The following is a 15729-nucleotide window of genomic DNA, read 5'->3' on the forward strand; positions in this document are numbered from 1 at the left end:
AGGAGAGGGGAGGGAAGTCGTCGTCGTCGTCGGCGCTTTGTTAGGAGAAGGGAGAAAGCGGGGGGCTGCAGGGTGGGGTTGTCCCCGCCGGCAGGGCTGAGCGCGGTCTCGGCGGGCGCTGGGTGACAGCGTGGCCGTCCGCCCTCCCTCCCGCCGCCGTAGATGTCCCTGGATCCGCGCCCTCCGCCGCAGCCTGCATGCCCGCCCTGGGTGGAGCGGTCTTCTTTGTCGAGCCGGGACCTGCTCTCCGTTCTCGTTCCAGCAGAAGAGGAGCTATAGCGAGGAAATAAAAACAAGCCCGAGTTAGTGTTTGAGAAGTTCGGGTGCGGGAGAGTCTGGTAGGATTCCTGTTTATGCCTATTTTTGATGAATTTCAGGCAGTCGTTCGAAATAACAACCTGCGTCCATTACCTTTCTTTGCACAAACTGCTTTGGATGTCCTCCATAGGCAGCAGAATGACCCGCTTAAAATATATGTTCGTATATATAATGTAATATTTATATATCTATTTAAAAAATACATGACTGTGTATATGTATATAAAATCTGCCAGGAGAAATTTAGGCAAAGCACTGAGAATTTTTGCTAATAGATTATGTTCATTAGCTGGATGATCCATGCTAACTATTACTTTGTATTAAAACAGATGGGGAAAAAAGCACCCAAAGGGGTTGTTTTGTTTTAAATCTGATTACATGTAACACAATTTCTATATGGATCTCATTCATATTTGTTTGATGCGTCTAATTACCTAGTGATTTCAAGTCTCAAGGTAGACCGGGTCAGGCCTGGAACACTCTGATGGAAGCTCTGTGAGGAAAACCTAACACTTGAGGAAGAAGGACACTGTTTATTGCTGGTTCTGTTATTCAAATGAAATACGAACCTGTTGTGACTCGCTTGGGTCATTGCACTTCTGTTCCTTTCTTTCACCCTCAAACACTGGATGAAAATGACAGTATTATTATTGGTTTCCAATGCTGTTAATTACTGACTATGCTTAAAGCTTTACCTGCAGTTTAAGTTGGATAAATAAATTTTCTTTTTTTTCAATCCTTAACTATTTCTGGTAGTAATCCTGTTGGCATTGGTGAATTAATACCATTTTCACACCATAAGTGACCACAGTTTGCTGGCAAACTATTTTCTTTGGGTTTGGTTAGTGTAACCCTAACATTTGGGTTAAATCTTCCACCATAAATTTCTCTTTTTGTTTTCTTAGGCCTAAAAAAATATTTCAGGGACTGCAAATGCTCACACATGCCAACCTGAAGCTTTGGGGGTTCTTTTTTTTTTTTAATGGGCTTCTTTGCAACTGGTTGGAGTTTGGGTGTATGTTTAGGTGTGTGCAAGCAAAATAATACATATATACATATTTATGAACATATGTGCACTTCTTCACAATTTTTTCTCAAGATATTCTTCCAGCAGATCATAGCACATTCCTTATAGTCTTTAAAAGAAGAACCCCACGCAACATTTCCAAGTGAAAATGAGGAGTTGAGAGATATGTTTGGTTTTTTACAGTGATAAAGGTTTGTATGACAGGACCAGTACTTAAGACACTGATTTGTTTAAGGCAAGTTGTGAGTTTAGCCATGTTAGGAGAAGATATTTAGGATAAAGTACTTCCTTGCTGCACGTCTTAGGGCCTGGGCACCTGTACGAGTGAGAAAAGCCTTCCGTTCTTTGTTTCTTAGAATTGACTGTGCAACTGTCCTCATGTGCCTACACATGGCCAAATCAATCCTGTTGAGCTACACACAGTGAACTACTTCCATTTCAGCACAAATTCCTACACACTAAATTATATCCTGGGCGTATGTCCTGGAAGGATCTTTCAGCCTCAAAATGGAAATTGTTTGGGCTTGTGAGAGTCCTTTCTTATATTCCACAGAGTAGCTAGTGGACTGTCAGAGCGTGATTGATATGCATAAAGAAAAAGAGGTGAATATAAATATGTGCTGGTGTTTTACTGCACCTTCTCAGTATTCTAAGTTCTCTGACGTCTCAGAATGCTTTCTGTTCACCTAATTGAAAGTGGGCTTTAATATATTGGAGCAAGCAGGCTAAGTGTGTAAGAGCTTGTAAAGAATCTTCAAGAACTCTTTGGTGTAGTAAATGCATTAAACTGCTTTCAGCAGTTCTTAAGTTCTTTTATGCATCCTAGATCGTGATCCCGGCTTTTTCATGGAAGGGACACAAGTACAGTGTGTATCTGTAGGAAAAAATAGTTAGGAATATGTATGGAGGAAGGGAAGACTAATATATTGTATTCTTCTCAGAGTGGGACCTACGTTTCCATTCTTAAATGTACACTATTTGAGTTTATGACTGGGGATCTCAGATGCTACCACAGTAAAAATAATAGTAATAAATGATAGTGTGGTATGAAAGTGATACTTAAGAGTTTGCTGTGGCTGCATTCATGAAAGATGAGCTTTTATCCTAGTACACAGGTTGTTAATATATATGAAGTCATTTTTGGAAATGTTTTAAACATTTACTGATATTAGTTGATCTCTGCCAATCTCTGTAGCTAAATATTTAGCACCTGGAATCCAGAAGTGCCTGTATCATTGTTTAACTTTTTGAACTTATTCTCCAAAGTTCTGGAAAATCCACTGTTTTTCTAACTAAAGAGATTTTCTATACACAAACCTGTCATGATTTTTGGCTTGAGATTCTCACACCTTTTCAAAGCTAAAAATAAGATTTACAAAGTGACTGAAAGGTAGAATCAGCCATTTCTGATCACATGGAGTCTCTGATCCTGGTTTTTCATGGTCATAAGCTGTTGGATCTTCTGATTTGCTGGTGGGGCTGCTTTTTGTCCTGTTCCTCAGTGAAACTGAGGCTAAGACAAGTTAAAGCATCAGTATTTAGTCTCAAGAATTTAATTTCAGCAGCTGTCCAAAGCAGCTCAATGGTTTATGATGGTATAACAAGCACGTAAGTAAAATAGACTGGTAGATAGAGTCTGTTTCACTATAGGTCTCTCTTATTTTACATGTTTTGGGAGCTGTTTCATGGAGCAAAATTGCCAGTTTTCAGTATCTCTTTGTTAGGATGCCCATTTCCTGACTTTTTGCTTATTTTTTTTAATTTCTCTTTTATTTAGGGAACTTCTGAAGCAGATATTCTCCTCTGTTAGAACTAGACATTATAGTGATTGATATGTGACACTTTCAAGTTTGTTTACATACACTTTGTTCTGTAGGATTACAGGTGTTCAAGAATTACTGTCACCAACACATGGAGTGTCTTAAGTTTTCACAGAGAGTAATAAATAACTGGATATAGTGTGATGGAGGAAATGCTGGATCAGGGAACTGTCTTTCTTACGCTCAGCCATCCAGCTCTATTCCTTCTTCCATCTTTTTTTTTTTCTTGCAAAATAAACAAACTGTTCTGCAAGCAGCAGAACTAATAAAGTCTGGTTTCCTATGGATCTTTCCCTTTGTCCCCTAAATCCTATCTGCTGCAAAAACTCCAGCTCTCCCACGTCCTCCTGACACCAGCATTTGGTAGGAGACAGCAGAACTGTGACTCACCCGGAACCATGTAGCTGCTTGCTGTCTAGTCAGTACATGTCCAGTTGAGCAGTGACACAACATACAAACTGAGTGTTTATTGCCTCTTTTTTCAGTAGGGGTACAACTTAGCTACTGACAACATAGAATAGTTTGGGTTGGAAGGGACCAACCCCCAACTTAACTTAAACTCAGACTGATGCTTATTTCTGTTCACTTTGTTTCTGTTTTACTATTCTAGGCTTTGTTCTACTGCCTCCTCTATTCTTTGATTCACCTTTGTTTTGCTGGGTTTTGTCATATTTTATAGGCTACTTGAGAAAGCTCCCGTTCTTATGTCAGAGTTGGTTTCTCATTTTGACATTATCTTGTCTGTTAGCTTTCTTTGTAAATATAAGTGGTTACCTTCACTGAAAAAGGTGAGAATAACTCTAAGTATTAAGACATTTGGAGGAAAGGAATTACAACAATGGTACAAAGAGAGAGCTAGTGCAGTGGTGTCAAGGAAAAAAATATTGGAAAGAGGAAATCTGATCTTCAAGTAATGTATGAGGGGAAGTAGTGAAAATAATGGGCAAAATACTAGAAAATTCATTTTGGAAGAGTCCTAGACTGTTAGGAATAAGAACCAGTTACTTTATATATTTTGTCTTTGGGTTTCGTGATTAAAGCCAGAAGAAATGTGAGCTAAGACAATGTTGCTCCCCTTTTTCTTCCAGAAGTTTCCACCCAAAATGTTAAAGTAATTGGGTCTATGCAGTTGTAGTGGGAGGGAAGGGGGAGAGAAGGGGGAGAGAAGGGGGAGAGGGAAGGTGGAAAGATAAAAAGAAAAAAACATATTTTGCAGCACAGTCATGTATTAATAATTCAAGGAGACACTGCTTTATTCATTTTTTTTTTATGGCTAAGAATTCCCTGGTATCAGGGAATATATCATATCATATGATATATATCATATATCCCTGGTAGTTTGTAAGTAAGTCCTAGGCTTGAGAAGAGAGGCAGTCATTAACATGGTATAAGTATATATCAGTGGCTGTCTTGAGTGAGTCCAAAACTCTTTTTAGCCTGGTCCTGCTCCTGCTCCTGAGAGTGACCAGCAGTGCAAGCGTAAGGAAAAGTGCCACAAATGCAGAGTTGGCAGTAAAGGGGGAAGGCCCTATACCTTCAGAGCAGTTAGGTTCTGTAATTAATTTGTGTCTTCTTGCAACCCTTCCCTCTTCTCAGTATTGTAATACTGGTCAGGATGCTGCTGCCTGTTGGATGCCAGTCAAGGAGGGCTGAGCGTGGGGGAGAACCAAACAGACAGAAGTCTTTTAAAAGATAACTTACTATCATTTCCCATACAACTTTCAGATATTGCAGAGAGACAGGAGAAATTAGTTATATGTGGTCTGCAAGGGCAGAAGAGGGTCTTTTGTGTACGAGAGGAAACCCAAATCTGCTGAAGGTGGCTTTAGTCTTAAACCTGAAGCTATCAAGGGCCGGGTTTCAGAGCTCGTTCCACAGTTGAGTGCTTCGAAAACTCTCCAGGTGTAACGAAGTGCAATGAATAGGAAAACAAGTTATTAAAAACAAGTTACTAAGTAAATTGAATACTGAGTATTTTCTATCAAGACAAATTGTAACAAAGACAAGAAGCTTCTCCTCATTATGTTATACTAATTCTGTAACTGTGTAGCCTCTAAAGTGGCAATAGAAAACAGCATATAATTATACTATGTTTTACCTGAATGTTTCATTATGTACTCCAGAACTATTCAGAAGCTATTCTAGAAAATGAAGTGTGTTAGAATCAGCTATGCTTAGGAGTTATTTGCTGAAACAGAGTTTCTCAATACTGTAACTAGTTCTAATTTGTCTTTGTTTTTTTGCTTTCAACCTTGTTTTCATAGGATTTTTTGGCTTCTTGGAACAACAATAGAAAATGCAAAACGAAATAATAAAGCCTGCTAAATACTTCTCAGAAGTGGAGAAGAGTGTGCTGCTTGCATTAGTTGAAAAATACAAATATGTGCTTGAATGTAAAAAAAGTGATGCAAGAACTATTGCTCTGAAACAACGTACCTGGCAAGCACTAGCCCATGAATATAATTCACAGCCCAGTGTATCACTGCGAGACTTCAAGCAGTTAAAGAAATGCTGGGAAAATATCAAGGCACGGACAAAAAAGATAATGGCACATGAAAGGCGGGAGAAGGTAAAAAGAAGTATTAGTCCACTTATAAATACTCACATCATAGGGAAAGAGAAGATTGCCAGCATAATGCCTGAGCAAATGTACTTTTTGCAGAGCCCACCAGAAGAAGATCCTGAATATCAGCCTGATGCTTCTAGTCAAGGTATACATGTTACTGTAATGATGCAAGTAGTATTCATTTCTGTGTGATTTTGCCAGTGGTTCTCTTTCAGCAGTCTAAATCTCTCCACTTAGTTGTGACTGCTGGTTATAGAAAAGTAATTTCAGAGCTATGATATTACAAGACTGCATGTATTTCCCTAGGCCCCCAGGAATTAAACTGAGGTTTACTCAATTTTTTTTTCCCATCACTTCTTGACATATCTGCTGCTTTGTGGCAAGCATCACAGTAGCTATCATGCTGGTTTACCAGACAACAGTCCCAAGGATATTTTGATCCTTTATAAAGTATCACTTTGCTGGGAAAAGGTTGTCTGAGCGTTTAAAAAAAAAAAAAAAGGGAGAGATACCAACAGCAAATTGATACACAATTGTCTGCTGCAAGAGTTCCCTGTAGGTCTTTCCTCCTTTGTTTTCAAGGACCAAAAAGAGTACGTAGAGCCATATTTCACACTGCAGTCCACATTGGAGAATGGCCTTTCTGAAAAAGTTCAGCACTACATTCTTCTTGGTTTGGCAAGCATACACAGAAGGAATCATCCAAAACCAGAAGGGAGGGTGGCTACAGTGGTTTCTCGCAAACTTTATTATGTCAGGATCACACAGAGGAGACTGTCCTTGCTCAAAAGACAACAGTAACTACATTGCTAGATAACATTCTTACATTGTCTCTTTCATAAATGTATTTACCGTAAGTAGTGCTTAGGATTTGTAAAGGAATGTATTTTGAGACCCTTATTTGCAGTGGTAACTATTTTATTTCATGAGTAGCTTCTTTTGTTTCAGAATACCTTTCTCAAAGTTAGAATAATGTAAACTTTTTTCCTAAAAATGTGCACCAGTGTGTTTATGACATGTACAGTAGAGATAAGGAAAGAATAAGTAGTATTCTTCCTAGTATTCCCTCAGTCTCTTGGTATTCATGTTGATACAGCTCTTTACCTGACCCTCAAATCTTTCATGGAAACATTGCAAGTCACATGCGGATTTGGCTTAAAGAGCTGCATTAAGGTTCAGCTCCTAAGGTTAGGCTTCATCTATATTTAGGTGTCCACTTATAAATGTCTCCACTTTAGTATTCTGAGCTCCCATTATTGCCATGGAGGTCTGTCAACAGACCCCAAAGTGGTTCAGTTCAGACCATTATACCCTTAGTATTCTGTAATAGGACTGCATTATGTAGTGCCTCCTGTACTATGGTACAGAAGCACAAGGTTTAGATGCATACATGAATAACTATATTATCACAAGTTCGTGTTTCTTGAGGGAGAAGGGAATACTATAATGCTTTTTCCTCTTATGTTTTGCAGAGTCATTTGTTGTCTCAAATAGAGAACTTTGTGATGAAGAGAAAGAGCTGGTACATTTCCCAGTGTGTGAAGGTACCTCCCAACCTGAGCCTTCATGTTCTGATGTCAGAATAGCAGCAGATAAGAACTACAGAAGTAAAGCATCTCAGGAAAGTGCTCTGAAAAAGATGCATGAGGAAGAACATCATCAGCAAATGTCAATTTTGCAACTGCAGTTAATCCAAATGAATGAAGTTCATGTGGCAAAAATACAGCAAATAGAAAGAGAGTGTGAGATGGCCGAAGAGGAACACAGGATAAAAATGGAAGTGCTAAATAAAAAGAAAATGTATTGGGAGAGAAAACTGCAGACCATCACAAAAGAATGGCCTGTATCATCCTTTAACAGACCCTTTCCTAACTCACCCTAATTCAAAGGGGCAGAGAATCAGTCTGACTAAGCACATTTATGAGTAATGCGCACTGGGAAGAGGGTTTTTTAATGTGAATGTTCAGGTACGGGATAGGTGCCCAGCTGGGAGTGAACACACTTTGACTCTTCACGTTTAGGGAAACAGTAGTTGAGTCCACCAAGGGGAAAATCGTATTGTTCATTTGTAGGTGGTTCTGATTTGTTTAACTTTCAGACATGCACAGTATTCTAAAATATGAATATATTTTCCCCTCTCAGAATACCCTAACATTCTTTTGAAATTTAAGGTACTCTGGGTATTCTTACATTGGGTACTTATAAGGAAACAGCTTTAAACATAAGGTTACAGTGTTTATTTTTATTTCCATCTCTTCCTATTTACCATTTCCCGAATGAAGGCAAGGGTTGGAGTTGCTCCCTGCTATTGAGACAAAAGGCGACTGACAGGTATTGTTTGGATTGTTATGCTGGGGCTTAGGGAAAAGACCTTGTCTGTGGTTAATATAGTTCATAACTTACTCTTCACAGAAGATGTGAAAATTAAGGAAGTTGCACAAGGACCACTGTAGTAACTGATCCCTTTGCTTGTGAAGAACAGCGGTATTTTCCAGCTGACTGGCTGTTTGAGCAAGTGGTTGTGGACTGGCCCTCCAGTTGTCTGAGCCTTGACCATTAAGAAGTTGGAAAGAAGGTGACTTCTTCCTCAAAAGCCATTGTGCTTGTCCTCTCCAGGCCCATCTTGTATTCAACTAGAATACCAAAACAGGAGGGTCGTGTGCTGCTGCCAACACTGTCTACTGTTCACTTGGAGTCATTCTGAGGGGAAGAGCTTTTCAACAATTAATAAAGCTCTTAAAATGTAGCGAGCCAGCCAATCCGTTGGCTGTACTTGATGGTGTAGCAGGAGTATTTCAGCCTCTCCCTCGCTACAAGAAAAAAATAAGGCTCGTCCTCTTTACCTGCACATAGGGTGGGAAGCAGTTCAAGGAAATCGTTCCTGTCTTGGAGCACTGTTCTCTTTTGTTCTGTCCTGTGTGTTACAGTGGTATGTTTCTTGCCTTTGTTGTCAATAAGGGGTGATGGACATGATTTGTAAGAAAGCATTCACATGGAGGTCCCCACAGAGTTTGGGGGCCTGGAATAGTAGATAGTAGCAGAGCACAAATAAAGGTAATCCTTCCCCAGGCAATCATTTAATCTAGTGGGGCAAGGGTTAAGAAAATGTGAAATACAGAACTCCGTAAAGATTCCTAAGAACTTCTGATGTGTGAAAAACTGTTTTACAGGAAGGTGTACAACCATCATTTGAAGCAGTGAGAAAAATGAACAACATTTTCACTGAAAAACCTGAGCATCCCATTATTCAATAAAGTATTTTCAGATCATGATTCGTGAGGGCAAGTCCATACAGTGAGCAACATATTCAAGTTAGGGTACGTTACAAAACATACTGTTCTTCCCCATTACGCTCCCATCTCTTCCCTTCGTGTTCTTTCTGATGCAGTTTCTTTTGGGTTTGTTTGGGAGGTGGTCGTGGGGTTGTGTTTTTTTCTAGAAGGGCTTTCCCTGCTGGTGATTCATCTTTGCAAGTGCTGCCATTATCAACCACAGTCCTCACTGTGGTTAATGCTGTGGTACGTGCAGTGCTCCCTTCGATGTGCTAACACCAGCAAATGCAATGGCAGTGATTTATTGCAATTTATTTTATATGACACAGAAAAAAAATTGCAGAGCTGTTGCAAGATCAAAAAAAAACAGGCCACGTATGAAGTCCAAAGACAGATCTTTTTGACAGCAAATTCAATTTTCTTATAAATTGGCTGTATGAATGAAGCACAGGACTTCCAAAGAAGGACGTCATTATGGACGCTTTTTCTGCTGAATGGCAACACTTTTGGAGGGCAGGGCAATCCTGTACAACAGCAGTAGAGGCAAAAGAATGAAGTAAACAGGAGTGAGGACCTTTTTGTTCTGAGGTTGCGTTCTGTGGTCTGGAAGATGAGTCAGTTATTTGAGTGGTTATGACAGTTGTTCAGTCACCATCCAAAAAAAAGGATAGTAAAGACATTTCTCTTAACCAGTGATGGGATTCCTTCTACACTGCTTCTAAGTGAAAGTAATTTGAAACTATGAAATTGAAACGATGTATATTAAGGTGTCAAAAGGTAATGGATGGAGACAATTTCAGCACTGTGAAGAGAGCAAGAATGGAGAGACAATCCAGGTGTAGAGAGCCCTGTGAGAAGATACAAAATAGGCCAGGGAGAATCTCATTATATGTGAGATAAACGTAGATTTGACTCCTGAAAGTTATACCATTGCTTATGAAAGATTGTTTTATTTTTATATTAAAATATCATTTAAAATATGCATGTTTTCAGACTGTACTAAGTGGGCAATGCCTTGCATTTTGGTATATATACGTATTCTGACACCAAAAGTTACAGTTCGTAGGCTGAGCAGTAGACCCTTTTAATTCAGCTTCCATTTAGAAGAAAGAATATCAGAGGAGAAAAATTAGAAAGAGTAAAGATGAAGATATGAAAGAAAGAATGCTCAGTACACGCATAGAGGAAGAACGGAAATGTCAGCCTAACACAAATGATACAAGAGGCTTTTGTGGTACAGGTAATAGATGTCTTACTGGCGACACAGGCTCTTGCTTTCCCAGCTGTGGTTGACTGTTGGGTGATAGACACAGAAAAATGTAAAACATCAACAAAATGAAGTAATGTGTCTCCTTGCCAGGCTTTGGCTTCTCCATCTAAAGGCTTTATAAAAAGTGATTGGTGGGGGGGAGTTTAAACAACTTGAGAAGTGTGGCTTTTACAATTTTTTTGCAATTACTTCCTCTGCTGTTAGATTTATCTTTTCTTTTGTTTGATTTTTCTTCTATTTACCATAGGCATCTCAGACTGTATGTCCATTTGTTCTTCTCCCTTTCTTCTAGCTTACATCATTCAGATACTTGCACGTAACTGTGTTTTCCTGTTAACCATTTGGCCAAGCTATATGGGTTATTTTCACAAGGTTTTTTTCATGTATAAAACACAGCAGTATTTTAAGAACAACACCACGCCTGTTCTTCTCTGGATTTGTTATACAAGTTGTTGGCAGGAATAAAATTAAAAGATATACGGGGAAAAAATTATCCCTACTTAACTTCGTAAGAAAAAATATATAGCAGACATGTTGTGGCCATTGTTCTCAGCCTCTATGTTCTTATGAAGAGAAACTATGACCTTCCAGCCAAGATGTGTTGAATTCCTTTATGGTCCCAAAAATGACACTAGCCTGGCTCCAAGTGCTGTCGCTCTGTGGAGAGCTTGTTATCTTATACAATCTTTTTTATTTGTTGATATTTTTTTCCTGTATTTCTTCCTTATGTCTGTGTTCCCCCTTCTTTTTTTTAACTAGCAATATGAGTAGGGGATTTCATCCAGAGGTCTGTGTTTCGCTCTTTCCTTTCTCTTGCCCAGATTGCCTGTTATCACAACATCTGAGCATGAAATGGGTGCTCCTCACAGTCGTCATCTTCCCCTTCCATGGGAAGCATGTTTAGTAAGCCTGTTCTACACAGCTGCTCAAGCGTTCTGGACTCTGCACAGAGACTGGGAAACATATTAGAGGATTTTGAAGAGAGGGTAGTGTAGAGAAAGGGCTGAATAGAGAAGAGCACTTTCTCCATTCCAGCTCCATGTAATTCTGGGAGGACAGTCTGTGACTACAAAGTCATTCATCGGGATTAGAGCTAATGCAGGATGCTGAAGCTGTGTAAGTGGTTCTGATTCTTCATAAATCTTTGGTGTTCTGCAGAGGTTACGTTTGAGGCTTTCTGATAACAAAAAGTTCCTTCTTTCTAGGTAGTTGAAGAGTCTCAGGGGAAGATTTTCACAGATACTTTCTCAAATTTAGGCTCTTACCTTGACAAAGAAATAACCCATCCTGCAATCTATTACACTACTTCTCTCAACGCCCAGGCTGCTGTGTCACAGGAGCAAGGGATCTCGCTGCCTGCCACAAATCCTCTCTGTGATGCTTTTTCTTCCAGTGCAGAGATGTATTTAGGCAGGGCTGAAAGACGCAGCCCTCCTGGCTAGCCACTGCTCAGAGAAGCAGTCCTTACTGGGGCAGGGGCGGCTGGTGTGGCTGGGCTCAGTGCTCAGACCACAGGGCTGAAGTAGTCCCATTGCAGCCCTGTGAGCACAGAAAGGAAGGGTGCTTCGGGGCTACCCTTTTCTGAGTTATACCACATCTGGTGCAGCTGAGGATGTTGTCCTGAATTTTGTTTAATGGGCATTTATCTTTGCATGTTTCCAATACCAAATCTTAGCAGTGTCCCAAGGATTTGTATGATTACAAAGATGTTTTTCAATGATGTTTTGCAGATTTTTTTATTTACTGGTTGTAGCTACGGTGGCTTTTATGATCTGTCCTCCTCCGTTTCCCTCACTTGCATTATAACGCTTCCAGTTTCATTCTGAATCTCTGTGGTTACAGTCTGTACAACCCAAAATCCATGCAGTATCATATTTTCAGGTATTTTTCTCACGATGTCATTGAAATGGTAAACTGCTACACATCTATATATTGTTACTTTGGGGGCAGGTGAATTACACGTAAATCTTAAAAAAACATTTTAATTGTATTTTTTTCCAGGCAAGTAAAGTCACTTGCAAGTAGTCCCATGATTTCATATTTTGAGCTAGCTTGTTCAAAGCTATTTTTATCACTGATGCATCTTAGTTGTTTTCCTAAGATAATTGCCTGTCTTTTTGCATTATTTTTCTGTTTCTTCTCAAAGCAGCTGACTGGAAACTCACACATCATCACTCTTCCTGACCTTTGTCTCTAGTTAGATATTCAGAAATGTTTCTATGCAAAGTAAGTACTAATGTGTGCTAAAATTAATACATTTAGGCTAATAAAATAAACCAAGTAACAAGATGATAGGATAATATGCAGCGTCTGTTAATATAATTTTAAAAACATTACGGAGGACAGCTCTTTACATTTGATAAAAAGAAAGAAGACAATTTCTTGCCATCTATAAGAATAGGATAATAATATATTTTTACAGTAAAAACAAGTAGTGATCTCTGTTTCCAGTATCAGAGATTAACTTCTGTGCTGCTGATTTAAAAGTGACTTTGCTTCTTAGGTAATTTTTTTTTTAAATTTTTTTTCCATGGTATTACATGAAACAGCTTGATTCCATTACCTGTAAGGAAGGTGCATATAGAAACGTGCACAGATTTCTGGCCTAAAACAAGAGCAATAAAATAGAAAAGTACTAGCTGTGGCTCTGAATATTTTACTATTCTGTTGGTGAAGGTTTTAGGCATCCCACAACACCATCAGTTATGTTAATAGCACTGAACAAATTAAAAACTTGAAAAGGCAAAAAAAATGGGCTGGAATGTCTTTTAGAGTGAGTCAGAAGTGAAGACAGCTTTTAGCTGTCCTAAGAGGTAACACCGTCATGTATGTTGAACAATTCCCCTGCATGGTCTTCATCTTCCCTGATCACTCTTTCCTCTGAGACTCGGGACATGTCCATCATACCATTCCCAGCTCCAAGTGCCTGACAATAAAAAAAGTAACCACATCAAGTAGGAATCCAACCAGAGTTATTAGACCTCACTCTCTACTAAACTGAAGTTGGACAATTTTCTCAGACTGCGGAAAGGCACCTGAAATTTGTCCAGCACATAGTCTGCCAAATGGCACAGGCTATACAGCAAGGAAAAAGAAAAGGTTGTCCACCGCATGTGGGTTATAAAACTGTTATATTTGTGAGGGCATGTGGATGCATCTCACTGGATGGTCAACGTCTTTAACATTAAGAATCAAGAAGTATTTTTGCCAATTTTCTAATTTATCCTAGTCTAGGTTTCCCAATCTGCCAAAAGAGCCACAGGACCAGAAAAAAAAAAAAAAAAAAAAAAAAGGAAAAAAACAGAATTAAGCAGTCAAAATAGCTAGAAACAATCTGTTGCCTTCCTGATGAAGAGCTGGCTAGATAAAAAGCTACACTATATATATATGTCTATTTAGGGAAAGAGCTCTCTAATGTAACGGAAATAAAGCAAGATAGATTTTTTAGATAGTCCTTATTTAATTTATCTGGGCTTTTTAAAAAATGTTGTTTGAGATTGTTTGTTTTCCTTTTGTTATTCAGTCCAGCTGCAGAATAGTTGTGTGCTTCAGTTTCTGACCAAATGCTAGAGCACCTAATTAATCAAATTTGTTTGGCAAGAGAATAGAATTAGGTTTGCATTCAGCACAACTTGAGATTGATTATATTCCACTAGTCTTCAGATATTTCTTCTCAGATATAAGAGGCTGTTCTTGGACAGCCCTGAATCTGAAACTGGCATTATACACAAATTTAGTAGTAATTTATTATTTACATGTCACTAACGAGGTGACGTATAAGCTGCTCAAGCTCTGTCCATTATTTGGTCACGTACAAACCCTTTCCCTTTTCTTAGAATTATGCCCTGAAATTATGGACTAAGCCACAAATGGATCAGCTGAATCACCCATATAAATTCCTGCCACGTATTCTGTATCACAGTATAATGAGTGGAAAAAACCCTCCTGCTTCTGTTTAATTGTGGAGTTTTGAAATTTTGCCCCGTTACTCTCACTGAAGGCTTTACTAAAAGTTGTTTTATTAGACACCTGCGTATTCCCACAGAACCATCCTTCAACACAAGGAGCCACGTGGCTTCATAGCTCTTTAATAGCAAGCCTATGGACTGTGCAAAGTCTGAATTGACACACGCATGGTGAATTCCATTTGTCTGAAAAAGATCTTGTAAATGCTCTCACATACTGAGACTCTGAAAAGTACAAATTAGGGAGGTGATGTGATGGATTTGGTATTTAAACCAGGGCAGAAATTTTGGCAGGCTGGGAGTTATCAGTGCTGACCTAATAGAGAGGTTAAACCTCTGCTTAAGGAACAATAATGTCCAATCCAAATACTGCCTTACCTCCAACTTTCTGTCTAAAATGAGGTGTAATATGAAGTCCTTGCCAAATAAAGCAACATTAGTTTCCAAAATCCACTTGTTTTGCTTTCAATTACTGGCTCGCATGAGGGCTCTGAGGCTAGACTGGGCTTTACCTTGCACGTCATTGGTGGCTGATAGCATTTGAGGAAGACTTCTCATGCTGATTTTGTCCTGTTCCTCTTGAATGCAATACTCCTACTTGGATGCATTTAGCCATGCGGTGGTGCCAGTTGGACCATGGCAAGGGGCTCACATTCTCAAGTTGTCTGTCACTGACTCCCTGCATCTTTTCCGATTTCCAAATCAGCAGTGGTGGATGAATTTGAATAAAAAATGAGGGGCTTCGGCCAGCAGGAACAATCATCATTGCTGACGGTGTCACTGAGGTGCTTGTCACACTGATAAGGTGGCAAATTTAGAGGTATAATCAACAAATGATCACAATGGTATTTTCTCTCAGCCAATTACAACACTGTCTTCTGGGGTAAATCTTGCTTTTACTCCTCTTATAAACTCGTAAATTAGTTGCTTGCTTCCAGTTTACACTTCCATAGATCCACTGAAGCCAATACATTTCTCTACTTGTTGCCACTGTCTTGATAACTGTAGATCTCCATTTTCATTCTGGTCCAAATGCCACAGCTACCAACGCCGCTTCTGTAAATCCAGCCCGAGTGCACTGTCAGGGAGCCAGGCTGGGAAAATCAGGCGCAGGAAAAGACTGGCTTAAACTAAAGCCCTTTTCTTACACACAGCATGGACGTAAGCAGCTCAAGCCCCACAGCACTGCAAAGTCAAGCCCACATCCCATCACAACTTAAAACACAAGTAGGGACATAGTAGCAGCAGTGGGTCATTTTGGTGATCTGTAAAAATGGCTTTGGGTGGTAAGCAATGGGTTTTTTAAATTGTTACGTATTAAAATCTTCCAAATCATGGGACAGGTTAAAATTATGCCCTGTAAATGTTCAACTACTTAGAGCAATAAATTAACACAGCTTCAGTCTGACAGATTCAGTGTCCTGTTAGGTTTTGGTTAACTGGTATGGTTAATAGATCACACAGGCATGTTCTCACCTTTCTTCCTTGTACA

The 15729-nt window shown here is 39.3% G+C and overlaps 1 protein-coding gene across 1 annotated transcript; it reads left to right on the forward strand.

Annotated features, from left to right (window-relative positions):
* The first annotated feature begins 4 nt into the window (after positions 1–4).
* On the forward strand, positions 5–9000 carry MSANTD3 (Myb/SANT DNA binding domain containing 3). Its single transcript, XM_074146445.1, has 3 exons — positions 5–338; positions 5429–5875; positions 7203–9000. Exons 2-3 carry the CDS (start codon positions 5461–5463, stop codon positions 7610–7612), a joined length of 825 nt encoding a protein of 274 aa, XP_074002546.1. The 5' UTR covers positions 5–338; positions 5429–5460; the 3' UTR covers positions 7613–9000.
* Positions 9001–15729: the final 6729 nt, after the last annotated feature.

Source organism: Numenius arquata, chromosome 4 (genome assembly GCF_964106895.1).
Source record: "Numenius arquata chromosome 4, bNumArq3.hap1.1, whole genome shotgun sequence".
NCBI lineage: Eukaryota > Metazoa > Chordata > Aves > Charadriiformes > Scolopacidae > Numenius > Numenius arquata.